The sequence below is a fragment of the Saccopteryx bilineata genome, chromosome 4, assembly GCF_036850765.1.
Source record: "Saccopteryx bilineata isolate mSacBil1 chromosome 4, mSacBil1_pri_phased_curated, whole genome shotgun sequence".
In the NCBI taxonomy this organism is placed as follows: Eukaryota; Metazoa; Chordata; class Mammalia; order Chiroptera; family Emballonuridae; genus Saccopteryx; species Saccopteryx bilineata.
This window is the reverse complement of record NC_089493.1, coordinates 124,471,735-124,488,371: the sequence shown is the minus strand read 5'-3', so window position 1 is coordinate 124,488,371 and position 16,637 is coordinate 124,471,735. Positions and strand designations below refer to the sequence as shown.

Below are 16,637 nucleotides of genomic sequence, written 5' to 3'. Positions count from 1 at the left end.
ATGCCAGAACCAATGGAGTTATGAGCCATCGGCTGCTAGAGGGAGAGAAGCAGATGATCATTTCTGTGCACCTTGACTAAAATCGAACTCATGAAGTTCACATGCCTGGCCCACCCCACCGCACTCCATCCACTGAACCATCTGCCAGGGCCACTGGGTGAATGTGAAATTTCATTATGTCAAATAATATACCTAAAAAACAAAAAGTTGTATTACATAATTTTCAGTATAATTTAGATCATATTCTCCAAGGATATTTTCTGCATACAAAAACTCAATTTCTTTAATTGAAATAAAAGAAGAGAGTTGATAGGAAAACTGACCAGAATAAGTGGGATCACTAACTGCTTAACATTAAAAGGTAACTTCATTTTGGAAACACCAAGCTAAAATCAACATAAGTACAATAAACTGATAAATGTTAACCCCATAATAAAATAGGTTTTAATGAAATTAAGATTTTACAGTTGAATTACTGTTAACCCACATACTTCCCCTCAAGCATGTATACAAAAAAAGGTTCCCTTTCTTCAACTTAACAGTGTTAAATCAACTGAATCCCAAACTGAGCTGTAAGTACTGTAAACAATTTCTTTTTATGGTATCATTATTTTAACATATCACAGGAACTTACGTAACAGGATAGAGAACAGAAGTAAGAGATAACAGGTGCTTCGGTGCCCCCCATATTATCTACTAAGACCACAGTGTGAGCAACAGAGTGTAGATTCATGGTAGTCGTACCCTGAATAAAACAGCTTAGACAGAATCTTCCACAAACACAGGTTTTTGCTGTATCCAAATCTTGGCAAAGATGGAAAGGAATGATATGAGAGCCATATGGAATTCTATTGAAAAAAAAAAAAAAATGTTTTTAAAATATGTTCCGCCTGACCAGGCGGTGGCGCAGTGGATAGAGCGTCGGACTGGGATGTAGAGGACCCGGGTTCGAGACCCCGAGGTCGCTAGCTTGAGTGTGGGCTCATCTGGTTTGAGGAAAAGCCCACCAGCTTGACCCCAAGGTCGCTGGCTCCAGCAAGGGGTTACTCAGTCTGCTGAAGGCCGGCGGTCAAGGCACATATGAGAAGGCAATCAATGAACAACTGAGGTGTTGCAGCGCGCAATGAAAAACTAATGATTGATGCTTCTCATCTCTCTCCGTTCCTGTCTGTCCCTGTCTATCCCTCTCTCTGACTCACTCTCTGTCTCTGTAAAAAATAAATAAATAAATAAAAATTAAAAAAAAAAAAAAAGTTAAAAAAAAAAATGTTCCTATATTCAGAACTTCACGTATTAACGATATAAACTATTGAACACTGAATTATAACCATAAAAATTAAATTATTCTATTAATTAAATATAAGTATACTGTTCTTACAAACTGGGTAACAAAGAAAATATAGTATTCCAAAAATCAGCATATAGTAAACCAAAGAGGATCTATACCACTCCATAAAGTATCTTTTAGCACTGCCCCTTAATAGCATATATCACCCATTGAATAGAATGAGTCATCACTCCTTTATATAATTATATGAACTGTATAATACAATAAGTTAAATCTATAGCTCTCATACAATTCTCATGATGGTAAAGAGAATTAAGTTCCACCTGTAAAGAAACATTTAAATAAATCCATATATTCTAGGTATCAATTATTTAAAAGGGTATGTTAAATGGTGTGTGAAATATAGTTAAAACATGCTGTTTGGGGCATTAGTTTTACTTCACTGGCTGAGCAAGTAAGGCTGCCCTCAAGTTGCTTAAATCATTAACCCTCCTGCTTAAAACTTCTGTGGTGCCAATGCAATTAAAGTCAAGTCTAGCATGACCAGGCGGTAGCCCCCCCCTCCCCCAATCAAGGCACATATAAGAAAGCAATCAATAAGCAACTAAGATGCTGAAATGAAGAACTGATGCTTCTCATCTCTCTCCCTTCCTGTCTGTCCCTATCTGCCCTCTCTCTGTCTGCCACACCCACACACAAAAATAATTGATGCTTCTCATCTCTCTCCCTGTCCCTCTCTCTGTAACAACAACAACAAAAAAACCCAAGGAAAAAAATATCAAGTCTAAGGTTTTGCCCTCATCTACACAAAACTAAGTAAGAGCTTCTTGAGATTACCTGCCCACTGCTCAACTCCTTTCCCCTAAACACAACCATGTTCTAGGCACTATCTCCCATACTGCTGTTTCTATAGCCTCTAGCCTGGACTGGCTCATAATATGTAGTTGTTCAGATCTTTTTCAACAAATGAGTAAAACCTAGTCTTTTTTTTTTTTTCTCATTTTTTCCGAAGCTGGAAACGGGGAGGCAGTGAGACTCCCGCATGCATCCGACCAGGATCCAACCAGCATGCCCACCAGAGGTGATGCTCTGCCCCTCTGGGGCGTCGCTCTGTTGCATCCAAAGCCATTCTAGCACCTGAGGCAGAGGCCACAGAGCCGTCCTCAGTGCGTCATCTTTGCTCTAATGGAGCCTTGGCTGCGGGAGGGGAAGAGAGAGACAGAGAGGAAGGAGAGGGGGAGGGGTGGAGAAGCAGATGAGCGCTTCTCCTGTGTGCCCTGGCCGGGAATCGAACCTGGGACTCCTGCATGCCAGGCTGACGCTCTACCGCTGAGCCAACCGGCCAGGGCCTAAAACCTACTCTTATTTATACCAAAGTTTAAAACCCTTTTAGAAAAGTCTGAAAAGATACACATCAAATAAAAAATAGTGGTTTAAGTAAGGATTTGGAATTGGCCTTGTTTACAATTTTTCATTTTTTCACATGTACTAATTCATTAACAATTTTTTTTTTTCTTCACAGAGACAGTGAGTCAGAGAGAGGGACAGACAGACAGGAACGGAGAGAGATGAGAAGCATCAATCATTAGTTTTTCATTGCGCGTTGCAACACCTTAGTTGTTCATTGATTGCTTTCTCATATGTGCCTTGACCGCGGGCCTTCAGCAGACCGAGTAACCCCTTGCTGGAGCCAGCGACCTTGGGTTCAAGCTGCTGGGCTTTTTCTCAAACCAGATGAGCCCGCACTCAAGCTGGCGACCTCGGGGTCTCGAACCCCGGTCCTCTGCATCCCAGTCCGATGCTCTATCCACTGTGCTACTGCCTGGTCAGGCTGCTTGTGTAACAATTTTTAAAAATTGTGCCAGGGCCTGACCTGTGGTAGCGCAGTGGATAAAGCGTCGACTGAGGTCGCCGGTTCGAAACCCTGGGCTTGCCTGGTCAAGGCACATATGGGAGTTGATGCTTCCAGCTCCTCCCCCCCTTCTCTCTCTCTGTCTCTCCCTCTCCTCTCTAAAATGAATAAAAATAAAAAATAAAAATTGTGCCAGGAAGCATCTACCACATATTTACATTAATCTCTTCCAGGTTATTGGTTATTAGTCATAGTTAGAAATTCTATTATCTAGCTAATATAATTTAAATTACAACATATCTTTCTAATAGACCATATAACTTTATATTTATATCCAGTAGTTGGAACAATTACCAACAGATAGATAAAAGGTATTATTCTTATGGCTTTGGGTTTATATTCTTTTTAAAATAGGGCTGAAAACATGCAAAATCATACTACAGTAATGGTTAGGGTCACTTTACAAGAACCAGTATTAACAGAGATCAAGTTTAAAAAACAATATAGGCCTGACCTGTGGTGGCGCAGTGGATAAAGCATCGACCTGGAAATGCTGAGGTCGCCAGTTCGAAACCCTGGGCTTGCCTAGTCAAGGCACACATGGGAGTTGTTGCTTCCAGCTCCTCCCCCCTTCTCTCTCTCTCTCTGTCTCTCTCTCCTCTCTCTCCCTCTTTGTCTCCCTCTCTCTCCTCTCTAAAAATGAATTAAAAAAATTGAAAAAAAAATATAAATACTACAATGGTACATCATTCAGCACTAACAAATTATTTTTCTGCCCTATTAATTATATCACATTTTGATCATCTATTTTTTCCTTTCCATCTGCACTTTTCTTTTTTTTTTTTAATTTTTATTTATGTCTCATGAAACTAACCTCAGTTAGTGTACACAAAGAGAACCAACAGCTGCTGAGCCCTACTATATGCCAAATGCTTTAGCAAATTACAATAGTACACTTATCTTCACAACTCTGTTCCTGTTTCACAGATGAGAATATTGAATCAAAGAGGTTAAATAACTTGCTAAAGATATACTACGGGGTGAAGCCAGGAATCAAACCCAAGCCTGACTCCAAAGACTACGACCACTATGCTAGATTGGAGGTCTTAACTTTACAGTGCATCAGAACTACCTGGAGGACTTCCTAACACACAGATAGCTGGTGTCCACCCTCAGTGTCTGATTCAGTGTGTCTGGGGTGGAGTTCAGGAACATGAATTTCTAACAAGTTCCAATGCGATACTGATGCTGCTGGTCATGGGGCCATAATTTGAAAAATACTATTCATTCATTCAAGTATTTATTAGGTGCCTAATACATGGCAAGAGCAGGAGATATCAGATTTTAGACACTAGGGAAATAGTGGCAAATAAGACAAAGTTCAGTCCTCATGGACCTCACAATCTAGTGGGGAAAACTGACAAAACAAATGTTTTGGTTTTTTAAAAATGTAATGCCGCCTGACCTGTGGTGGCACAGTGGATAAAGCGTCGACCTGGAATGCTGAGGTTGCCGGTTCAAAACCCTGGGCCTGCCCGGTCAAGGCACATATGGGAGTTGATGCTTCCTGCTCCTCCCCCCCTTTCTTTCTCTCTCTCTCTCTTCTCTAAAATGAATAAATAAAAATTAAAAAAAAAAATGTAATGCCAGTAATCCAATGACCAAGAGGAAAAAAAAAATGTAAGGGGATAGGCAATAAAACTTTAGAAAGGGTGGTCAGGAAAGACCTTTCTGGGGAGCCACCCGGCCAGAGAATTGAATAAAGTGAGAAAGTGAGCTATGAAACCTTCTGTAGGAAAAGCATTCCAAACAGACATAAGAAGCAGTAAAGCCCTGGCCGGTTGGCTCAGCGGTAGAGCGTCGGCCTGGCATGTGGGGAACCCGGGTTCGATTCCCGGCCAGGGCACATAGGAGAAGCGCCCATTTGCTTCTCCACCCCACCCCCCTCCTTCCTCTCTGTCTCTCTCTTCCCCTCCCGCAGCCAAGGCTCCATTGGAGCAAAGATGGCCCGGGCGCTGGGGATGGCTCCTTGGCCTCTGCCCCAGGCGCTGGAGTGGCTCTGGTCGCTGCAGAGCGACGCCCTGGAGGGGCAGAGCATCGCCCCCTGGTGGGCGTGCCGGGTGGATCCCGGTCGGGCGCATGCGGGAGTCTGTCTGACTGTCTCTCCCTGTTTCCAGCTAATATAAAATTAAAAAGAAAGAAAAAAAAAAGAAGCAGCAAGGCGGCTACCACAGCAAGGGGTCAGATTATGCAGTGTTGTAAACTATGGTTAAAGACTATTAGTCTGAGGATGATGAGAACACTAGGATGCTATCAAAAGTACATTTTAGGCCTGACCAGGCAGTGGCGCAGTGGATAGAGCGTCAGACTGGGATGCGGAGGACCCAGGTTCAAGACCCCAAGGTCGCCACTTGAGCACGGGCTCATCTGGTTTGAGCAAAAGCTCACCAGCTTGGACCCAGAGTCGCTGGCTTGAGCAAGAGGTTACTCAGTCTGCTGTAGCCCCATGGTCAACGCACATATGAGAAACCAATCAATGAACTAAGGTGTCGCAATGAAAAACTGCTGATTGATGCTTCTCATCTCTCTCCGTTCCTGTCTGTCCCCATCTATCCTTCTCTCTGTCTCTGTAAAAAAAAAAAAAAAGTACATTTTAGGACTATTAATGTCTTACCTATTATATAATATGGTTCGTGCAGAAGATTCCAATAAAGTTAATGGCGTCTGCAGCATTATAACTGGAAGAACTTTTGGTTGTTCAAAAGTATTTCCAAAAAGATCCAAGTATTCAAGGGATAAATTTTTAAATTCACTAGGCAAAAATGGAAGCTTATTTCGAGCTGCTGACAAAAACCGCAGATTTGTTAACTGTCCTATCTTGAAAGGAAACCGAATCAATTCATTATCATCAAGATTTAAATCTGTAAGTTCTTGAAGCTGGCAAAACTGCACAGGTAGTGCCTTAATTTTGTTCTTGCTGAGATCCAAACTCCGAAGTGATTTTTGGAGTGTAGACTGACACAATGCTACACTAAATGACTCCAAGTGATTGTCATTCAGGTTAAGTTCTTGAAGGTGGATGAGGTCTCCAATTGCAGGTGGAAGCTTTTTTATATGGTTGTGACTCAAGTCTAACTTCTTAAGGTTTTTTAAGCAAAATATACGCATATCAACTCTGACAAGCCCACAATAAGACGTCTGAAGATGTTCCAGGTAATATGGGAAGTTCTTGCTTACAGGATAGTCTTTTTTGGATGTGATAATCATTTTAGTTTTAAACTTGTCAAATTCTGAAGTCTTCACTGGTGTGGGGGGTGAAAGTGGTGCCTGAATGTCACAGCCTCTGTGAGCCAGCCTCACAGCTGAAAGGAAACTCCTTAAACTGCTGGAAATGGCCTGAATAAACAAAACAAGGTATACAGTTATAAATTCCATTTTAGACAATGTATGCATGCCCTTTCATCCTATAAAAATTCTATAGCGCTATATATACAAATGGTGCCATCATTCATTGAAAAATAGCTATAAAGGCCCTGGCCGGTTGGCTCAGTAGTAGAGCGTCGGCCTGGCGTGCAGGAGTCCCAGGTTCGATTCCCGGCCAGGGCACACAGGAGAAGCGCCCATCTGCTTCTCCACCCCTCCCCCTCTCCTTCCTCCCTGTCTCTCTCTCTTCCCCTCCCGCAGCCAAGGCTCCATTGGAGCAAAGTTGGCCCGGGCGCTGAGGATGGCTCTATGGCCTCTGCCTCAGGTGCTAGAATGGCTCTGGTTGCAACAGAACAACGTCTCAGATGGGGAGAGCACCACCCCCTGGTGGGCATGCCAGGTGGATCCCGGTCAGGCGCATGCGGGAGTCTGACTGCCTCCCCGTTTCCAACTTCAGAAAAAATACAAAAAAAAAAAAAAGCTATAAAAATTAAGTTTTTAGCCTGACCTGTGGTGGCGCAGTGGGATAAAGCGTCGACCTGGAAAACTGAGGTCGCTGGTTCGAAACCCCGGGCTTGCCTGGTCAGGGCACATATGGGAGTTGATGCTTCCTGCTCCACCCCCTTCTCTCCCTCTCTCTCTCTCTCTCTCTCTCTCTAAAAATCAATAAATAAAATATTAAAAAAAAAAATTAAGTTTTTAGTATTCTATTTTGACTAAGTTACTATATAGATACAAAAAATGTTTTAAGTTTTTTTTTTTTTAAATGCTGGCACACCCTCTATAAACTGTTCAAAGGGGAAACTATAAGATTATAAAATATGATAGGAAGACATGAAAAGAATCCACTTGAGATCTGGGTTTAAGATGAGCCTATCCAAACCTCCACTGCCGCTGAGATAGGCTGAGACAAACTTGTGCACTGTAAAATGTCCAGGGGTGCCATTCATCAAGATTAGGAATTATAAAAAGCCATGGGCCTGACCAGGTGGTGGAGCAGTGGATAGAGCATCGGACTGGGATGCAGAAGGACCCAGGTTCGAGACCCTGAGGTTGCCAGCTTGAGCATGGGCTCATCTGGCTTGAGGGAAAAAAAAAAAAAAAGAAAACCAGCTTGGACCCAAGGTCACTTGCTTGAGCAAGGGGTTACTCAGTCTGCTGTAGCCCCACGGTCAAAGCACATGTGAGAAAGCAATCAATGAACTAAGGTGTCAAAACAAAAAACTGATGATTGATGTTTCTCATCTCTCTCCATTCCTATCTGTCCCTATGTATCCCTCTCTCTGTCTCTGTATAAACAAACAAACAAACAAAGAAGGGAGTGGTCATCAGTGTCTAATTCTACAGAACTCACAAAGGATAAGATAAAAATGGCAATGTGATTGGCACACAGAAAGGAGATCACGGGTCCTTCAGGTAGTTCTTTTTTTTTTTTTTATATTTTTCTGAAGCTGGAAACGGGGAGAGACAGTCAGACAGACTCCCACATGCGCCCGACCAGGATCCACCTGGCACGCCCACCAGGGGGCGACGCTCTGCCCACCAGTGGGCGATGCTCTGCCCCTCCGGGGGGTCGCTCTGCCTCGACCAGAGCCACTCCAGTGTCTGGGGCAGAGGCTAAGGAGCCATCCCCAGCGCCCAGGCCATCTTTGCTCCAATGGAGCCTTGGCTGTGGGAGGGGAAGAGATAGAGAGGAAGGGGGGGGGGTGGAGAAGCAAATGGGCGCTTCTCCTATGTGTCCTGGCCGGGAATCGAACCCGGGTCTGCCGCACGCCAGGCCGACGCTCTACCGCTGAGCCAACCGGCCAGGGCCTTCAGGTAGTTCTTGAATACACCAATGAAACTGGTGTGTATAGTCAAATGAAAGTAAAGGTCAAAACAGATCATAAATGGAGGCAATTGACTTAGTCTTGTCTTTCCAGAAATTTGTTTATTCTATTTTTTTAATTGGTAAGACCTCAGCTTGTTTTTAGGTAGAAGGAAGGAGTTAGTGGAAGAATAGGCTGAATATCAACAGAAAATGAAAAATCACAAGAACAAGAGGAGGTAAGGGCCCTGGCCGGTTGGCTCAGCAGTAGAGCGTCGGCCTGGCGTGCGGAGGACCCGGGTTCGATTCCCGGCCAGGGCACATAGAAGAAGTGCCCATTTGCTTCTCCACCCCCACCCCCTCCTTCTTCTCTGTCTCTCTCTTCCCCTCCCGCAGCCAAGGCTCCATTGGAGCAAATATGGCCTGGGCGCTGGGGATGGCTCCTTGGCCTCTGCCCCAGGCGCTAGGGTGGCTCTGGTCGCCGCAGAGCGACGCCCTGGAGGGGCAGAGCATCGCCCCCTGGTGGGCAGAGCGTCACCCCTGGTGGGCGTGCCAGGTGGATCCCGGTCGGGCCATGCGGGAGTCTGTCTGACTGTCTCTCCCCGTTTCCAGCTTCAGAAAAAATACAAAAAACCCCCAAAAAACAGAAAACACAAAAATAAGAGGAGGTAAGATAAAATACAAATACTTGAAAAAGTTATTGAACTTTTAATGTTTGTAAGGTATTTTGCTTTGGGTTAAGGGTAACACAAGACTGAACAAGACATTCCTCCTACCCTCTAAGGGGGAAAACAAAAAAGAGAAGATAGGGCAAAGAAAACAGTTTTTGTTTTTTTTTAATTCTAACAGTTTATGTATTTAAAAAAATATAGTAAATAAACTACCCCCAAAACAAGGTTCTAATTGCATTTTATCCTTTTACAGTAAATTTAGATGTTTCACCTGTAATTCAGCTAGCATCATGTTGACCTGTGCCACCTGCCTTCCAGTTTCAGTGGAAGCACAGCCTAAGCTCCTTTGGCACAGAAGCGAATCTAATTTCCCCCCCATTTGGGCAGGCTTACTAAAGGCCAGCTCTGCCCGTTTAGAGCTAGCTCTACAAGCACTCCTGGGAAGCTGCCATCACTTCTTCAAACAAATCTGTACGAATCCCTCTCTCTCTATTAAGCTATGTGAGATATCAGGATATCAAATAGCTTCTTATTTATTCATTCATTTATTGATTGGATTGGCAAGAGAAGAAGGAAGAGACAGAGACAGGAACATAGATCTGTTCCTATATGTGTCCTGGCTGGGGACTGAACCAGCAATCTCTTTGCTTTAGGAAGATGCTCTGACCAAACAACCGAGTTATCCAGTCAGGGAAAGAGCTTTTTAATTTGTTTTTTTGTTTGTTTTTGAGAGAGAGAGAAATAGGGACTGACAGGCAGTAAGGGAGAGAGATGAGAAGCATCAATTCTTCATTGTGGCACTTCAGTTGTTCATTGGTTGTTTCTCATATGTGCCTTGACCAGGGGGCTCCAGGTGACCCAGTGACCCCTTGCTCAAGCCAGTGACTATGTGGTCATGTCTATGATCCCATGCTCATGCCAGCGATCCTGAGCTCAAACTGGTAAGCCTGCGCTAAGGCCAGTGACCTTGTGGTTTCAAACCTGGGTCCTCAGCGCCCCAGGCTGATACTCTATCCATTGCACCACTGCCTGGTCAGGCAAGAGCTTCATATTCAAAGAAAATACAGCCAACCAACCTAACCATTAATGTTTTTAATATCATACCTTACTTACGCAGATATCCACAGGAGGCTCCTTTAACCGAATAGTGACTTTTCCTTCATCTATAAATTTGGTGAAGAATTGTTCAATGTTCTTCTTTAGCTGCTTAAAACAAATAGGAAAAAACCCAAATATTATTATTTAATACTTACTACAACTAGAATGTGCCAGTCACTTTGCCAGGCTTTAGTTTGTCTTTTAGTCCTTAAGTCTGGGTGTTTTGTGGTTTTTAAGTTTTGTTGTTGTTGTTGTTTTAGAGAGAGAGGGAGAGTCAGAGAGAGGGATACAGATAGGAATGGAGAGATGAGAAGCATCAATCATCAGTTTTTCATTGCGACACCTTAGTTGTTCATTGATTGCTTTCTCATATGTGCCTTGACTGTGGGCCTTCAGCAGACCAAATAACCCCTTGCTCGAGCCAGCGACCTTCGATCCAAACTGATGAGCTTTGCTCAAACCAGATGAGCCCGTGCTCAAGCTGGCGACCTCGGGGTCTCGAACCTGGGTCCTCCGCATCCCAGTCCGACGCTCTATCCACTGCGCCACTACCTGGTCAGGCTGGTTTTAAGTTTTAAAGTTTTCTGTTTGGTTGTATTTGTTTTTAGCAGTTGGGTAGCTACTTTTTTTTTTTTAATTTAAGACTTGACTTATTCATTTGAGAGAGAAGAGAGAGAGAGAAGAGGGGAGGAGCAGAAAGCATCAACTCCCATATGTGCTTTGACCAGGCAAGCCCAGGGCTTTGAACCAACAACCTTAGCATCCCTGATCGACACTCCCTCCACTGCGCCACACAGTTCAGGCCAGTAGCTACCTTTCTTATCTCTCTTCTGTTAGATATCATTGTCTTGTCCAGTGAACTCTGCTCTTTGAGAACAGAATCCCCTCTGTTTTGGAAAAATGTTCTTCCTCTCCCATTCTAACCATGTGGCTGTGGTGAGTTGCCAATAGTAGTTACTTGTCTTTTTTATTTCAGTGCATTAGTCTGGGAATGCATGCCTCCCATAAGATTATAAACTCCATGAAGGTAGTAATCTTGTCTCGTTTGTTCATTCCTGTATCCCCAGAGCCAGTGACTGACACATAACTGCCTCTCAGAAAAACTTAAAGACTGATGTTGCTTCTGCTTTAGACTTCAAAAACAACTTAGCAAGAAGGCATTATGTATCAGATTAAATATGACAGGGGATGCCTGACCAGGCGGTGGCGCAGTGGATAGAGCCATATGAGAAAGAAATCAATGAACACCCAAGGTGTCACAACAAAAAACTGATGATTGATGCTTCTCATCTCTCTACGTTCCTGTCTGTCCCTATCTATCCCTCTCTCTGGGATAGAAAAAAAGAAAAAGAAAAATAAAAAGAAAGAAAAACAAAAAACAAACAGCCTGACCTGTGGTGGCACAGTGGGATAAAGCATCAACCTGGAACACTGAGGTTGCTGGTTCAAAACCTTGGGCTTGCCTGGTCAAGGCACATATGGGAGTTGATGCTTCTTGTTCCTCCCCCTTCTCTCTCTCTCTCTCTCTCTCTCCCCTCTCTCTAAAAATCAATCAATAAAATATATATATATAAAAAAACCAAACAAACAAAAAATAAGTAAATATGACAGGGCGCTTGGAACAATAGTGGTAAATAAGACCAGCATGGTGCCTGACCAGGCAGTGGTGCAGTGGATAGAGCATCGGACTGGGATGCGAAAGACCCAGTTCAAGACCTCGAGGTCGCCAGCTTGAGTGCGGGCTCATCTGGCTTGAGCAAAAACCTCACCAGCTTGGACCCAAGGTCGCTGGCTTGAGCAAGGGGTTACTTGGTCTGCTGAAGGTCCACGGTCAAGGAACATATGAGAAAGCAATCAATGAACACCTAAGGTGTCGCAACAAAAAACTGATGATTGATGCTTCTCATCTCTCTCCATTCCTGCCTGTCTGTCCCTATCTATCCCTCTCTCTGTACCTGTAAATAAATACATAAATAAATAAAATTTAAAAAAATAAAAAAATTAATAAGGCCAGCATGGTAACCACACCTAATTGGTTGCCAAAGGATGAGAGACAGTAAAGTAATTACAAGCATAACAGTTATTAAGACAAGGAAGTACAGGCTGCTATAAAACTTTACATAGCAAATAAATCTTACTTGGTCTTGGAATATAAAGGATTCAGACACTTTGGCCAAGTGAAAAAACTAGGAGAAGATAGCACATCAATAAGAGGGAATGTGTGAAAAGCCTTCAAAGCAAGAGAGCTTGTCAGATGTGAGGAATTAAAAAACCTCAGTATGAAGGAAGGATCCAGTGAAAAGAAGTGAGCCTGAACACTCATTTCTATGTTTTTATAGATCTATGTTTCTATAGCTCCCTTTAACCACAGGGTAAGGATAAATTTGGGGGGAAGGGAGAGTGGGATGTGGAAAGGATAACAGTAGAGGTAGCAAGATCCTCTAAGACAGGGGTCCCCAAATTTTATACACAGGTGGCCAGTTCACTGTCTCTCAGACCCTTGGAGGGCCGGACTATAAAAAAACTATGAACAAATCCCTATGCACACTGCATATATCTTATTTTAAAGTAAAAAAACAAAACGGAAACAAATACAATATTTAAAATAAAGAACAAGTAAATTTAAATCAACAAGCTAACCAGTATTTCAATGGGAACTATGCTTCTCTCACTGACCACCAATGAAAGAGGTGCCCCTTCTGGAAGTGCAGCAGGGGCTGGATAAATGGCCTCAGGGGGCCGCATGCGGCCCTTGCAGGCCATAGTTTAGGGACCCCTGCTCTAAGAGACTATCCAGGCAAGGAATAATGATTGGACTACAGCTCGGATGGATGAAAATTCGAAAGATAACTAGGAGGGAGAATTGAAAGGATACAATAATATATTGAATGTGTGTGTGGGGGGAAGATTTTAGGGTTTCTGGGTGGGGCAGAATGCTACTTAATGAGTTGCAGAACACTATCAGAAAGGCTGGTTTAGGGGTGACAAGGACAATTAGTATTTAGGTATTTTGGGGTCGAAATCCTAAAACACATCCAATTGAAGATTTCCAGTTGATAGCAGATTCAAGTCAGAAATTAAGAGATTTACACATTTATCTGGATAAGATGAAAAATGTTTCTCACTGCTCTTCTAAGACCTGTTCCCTCTGATGACCACCAATTTGCTTCCCTCCATCAATAATATATCATGCAGATTTGAAAAGTCAGATGTGAGTCATGATGATTTTTGTAAAAAAAAGCTAAATGGTGTTTACATTTTTTTTTTTAGCAAGCAAGAGAGAGATAAGAAGGGAGAGAGAGGAGAAGCATCAACTCATAGTTGGTGGCACTTTAGCTGTTCATTGATTACTTCTCATAGTGCCTTATTGGGGGCAGGTGCTCCAGCTGAACCAGTGACCCCTTGCTCAAGCCAGTGAACTTGGGCTCAAGCCAGCGACACTGGGCTTCAAGCCAGAGACCTTTGGGCTCAACCAAGCAACCATGGGATCATGTCTCTAATCTCACGCTCAAGCTAGTGACCCCGTGCTTAAGCCGGCAACCTCAGGGTTTCGAACCTGGGTCATCAGCGTCCCAAGTCTGTGCTCCATCCACTGTGCCACCACTGGTCAGGCTTATTCAGCACTTTTTAAAAGTAAAAATAGTGATATGGAAAGTGTGCCACAGTGGCATGAAACATCGCACACACATACAAAACACTCTAAGATACAGTAGTATCCCTTTATCCAAGGGGGAGATACATTCCAAAACCCCCAGTGGGTACCTGGAACCAAAGAGAGTGGCAAACTCTATATATACAATGTTTTTCCCTATGCATACATACCTATGATAAATTGGGGACAGTAAGATATTAACAATAACTAATAATAAAATAGAACATTTAAAAAAAAGGGGAGAAGACTGGCTAACGATACCGATTTGGAAATCCCAGTTGGATGGTGTTGGGCAGATAAAATATATTATGCTCACTTTGTTAAAGATGACGCTGCCCACGTGGAGGCCGTTGCCCAGGTGATATTAATGTGTCTCTGTGGGCAGGCAGGATCTTTGTAGCCTGGGGCTCGGTTTTGGAATTAAGCCTTTCCCACCCTTTTTGATATGGGGTAGTACAATCTCATCATGCCTCAGAGAAGTGACTTTGTATTAGAGACTTCCCTATTTTGTATATTGGATTAAAGGTTTGGATTTCTACACTATAAAATAGGGGTAGAGTCTGACCTGTGGTGGCGCAGTGGATAAAGCGTCGACCTGGAAATGCTGAGGTCACCGGTTCGAAATCCTGGGCTTGCCTGGTCAAGGCACATATGGGAGTTGATGCTTCCAGCTCCTCCCCACCTTCTCTGTTTCTCTCTCCTCTCTCTCCCTCTCTCTATCCCTCTCTCTCTCCTCTCTAAAATGAATAAATAAAATAAAAAATATTAAAAAAAAAATTAGGGGCAGAGCGGAAGCTTGCTCTCTTGGTTCCTGAGATTAATATTAGAGGAGAGAGCAGAGAGCAGAGAAAGGCCACGTGGAGGAAGCCAGGAGAAGCAGCCAAGATGGTGGAGTGTTGAGTGAGAAGCCAGTTAGTGCAGTTTGTGCAGAGAGAAGGAAGGAGATGGGGAACAGAGGTGACTAAGTCTGGTGAGCTAGAAACCTTTGATTCTAGGAAACTCGGATAAGCTTTGTGAGCACTGAATGTAAGGAGGTTTTGGAGCCCAGTGTGTGTTTTTTACTTGCCCGCTGGGTGCAAGCTAGAATTAAAGATGACAGCCCATCAGTTTTTGGCTCCGTTGTTTCTTTACCGACTGTTCGAATCCAATGCGAACCTGCATGGGCCAGGCAGCTGTGATGGTGGCCCTGGCCCTGCTTACTGGCTTTACAGATGGTAGCTGTAATCACGGGACAGAAAAGTAAATGTAAGAAAGAGGCCGAAGGCCCTGGCCAGGTGGCTCTGTGGGCTAGAGCACCCTCCCCATACAGGAAGGTTGCAGGTTTGATCCCCAGTGGGGGTGCATACAAGAAGTAACCAATTAATGTACAATAAATGAATGTAAAAATGAATGTACAATCAATGAATGTTAAAAAAGAAAAAAAAAAGTGGAGCCTGACCAGGCGGTGGCGCAGTGGATAGAGCATCAGACTGGGATGCAGAGGACCCAGCTTCGAGACCCCGAGGTCACCAGCTTGAGCGCAGGCTCATCTGGTTTGAGCAAAAAGCCCACCAGCTTGAACCCAAGGTCGCTGGTCCCAGGAAGGGATTACTCGGTCTGCTGAAGGCCCCCCGTCTAGGCACATATGAGGAAGCAATCAATGAACAACTAAGGTGTTGCAACGCACAATGAAAAACTAATGATTGATGCTTCTCATCTCTCTGTGTTCCTGCCTGTCTATCCCTCTCTCTGACTCACTCTATCTCTGTAAAAAAAAAAAAAATAGAACAACAAATCTGTCGGAAGGGATGGAGAAAGAAGGAAAAAAGAAAGAGGCCCAAGGTACTTTCCATACTTAGTACTAATACCTATTCTTCAAGGGCCAGGACCAACACCAACACCACCTTAATTCACCCAACAAATGTTTAAGCACCTAGGATTTTCAAAGCTCTGTGGCACATCCTCTTCTATAAAACTATCCCAAACCCCTGTAATCACACTTTATCTCCTTGTAACTATTCTTCGTTGCTTCCACTATTATCATAGCGTGTTTTGTGTTATTAGTGGTTTCTCCGGCCAGCCGGCCCGCTCGCTCACGCACCTCGTAGCGGGTCCCGCGCTTGTCCTTCAGGGTGGAGATGAGCAAGCAGGCGGTGTGCGGGCCGGCCCGCGAGTCCCCGGCCCACGGCCGTGGGGGGCTTCTGGGCGTATGCTGACAGAGGCTCAGCACCGCGCGGACGCTCTTGCCCCGGTTCCGAAACCCCAAGGCTGGCAAGTGCCGACTAACCACCTCCACCTCGCAGTGCAGCTTCATCCCGCCGCGACCCCGGCAGCGCACAGCTCCACTCCCCGACTTTGAAAATCCCGAGTTCCCGCCACGCGCGCCACCGCCGGGTCTTCGGACGCCTGGGCTGGCCGCGGATTTGCCTGCCTGCTCCATGTGTCCACACCCCCTGCTTTCTCAGTACGGTGGCTCTCGGAGTCCCGCGAAGACAGGCAGCACTCTCTCCCTCGCCGGGTCCAGTCCTTACTGCGGCTGCGGGCGGGCAGGGCGCGGATCGCGACAGCGTGAGGACCCAGCTAGGGCCGCGAAACCGGCAATCGGCTAGGGCGCAATGTCCTTTTCCAGGACCGCATGCAGTTGGCTGCGAGTGTTGTTGTTGTTTAGGGCGGAGTTGTCCTTGCCGCTATTGATGCCTAAGCCCTGACTTGCACGCTTCGGGGCACCGTGTATTCCGAAGGAAGGCAGGTATCCCTCTGTGAGAGGGAGAATCTGTATGCTTCCATAGTTTCGGCACTTGGGACATTACTAGCCCAGCTAGGGCGCCGCTTGTCCTGGCCTTTCTGGGCTGGTATTTGTTTTGTTT

At 44.6% G+C, this 16,637-nt stretch overlaps 1 protein-coding gene across 4 annotated transcripts; it reads right to left on the bottom strand.

Moving 5' to 3' along the window:
* Positions 1-52: 52 nt before the first annotated feature.
* Positions 53-16,139, bottom strand: LRR1 (leucine rich repeat protein 1). Of its 4 annotated transcripts, none has more exons than XM_066276203.1 (4): positions 15,872-16,139; positions 10,146-10,247; positions 5,815-6,536; positions 53-848 (listed from the first exon to the last, which is right to left on the bottom strand). In XM_066276203.1, the coding sequence occupies exons 1-4, from the start codon at positions 16,082-16,084 to the stop codon at positions 608-610; spliced, it is 1,278 nt and encodes a 425-aa protein (XP_066132300.1). In that variant the 5' UTR covers positions 16,085-16,139; the 3' UTR covers positions 53-607. The 4 variants fall into 4 exon arrangements, with proteins under 4 accessions (XP_066132300.1, XP_066132302.1, XP_066132301.1 ...); XM_066276205.1 differs by having other exon boundaries at positions 10,155-10,247; XM_066276204.1 differs by having other exon boundaries at positions 10,146-10,244.
* Between the last annotated feature and the right edge of the window lie 498 nt (positions 16,140-16,637).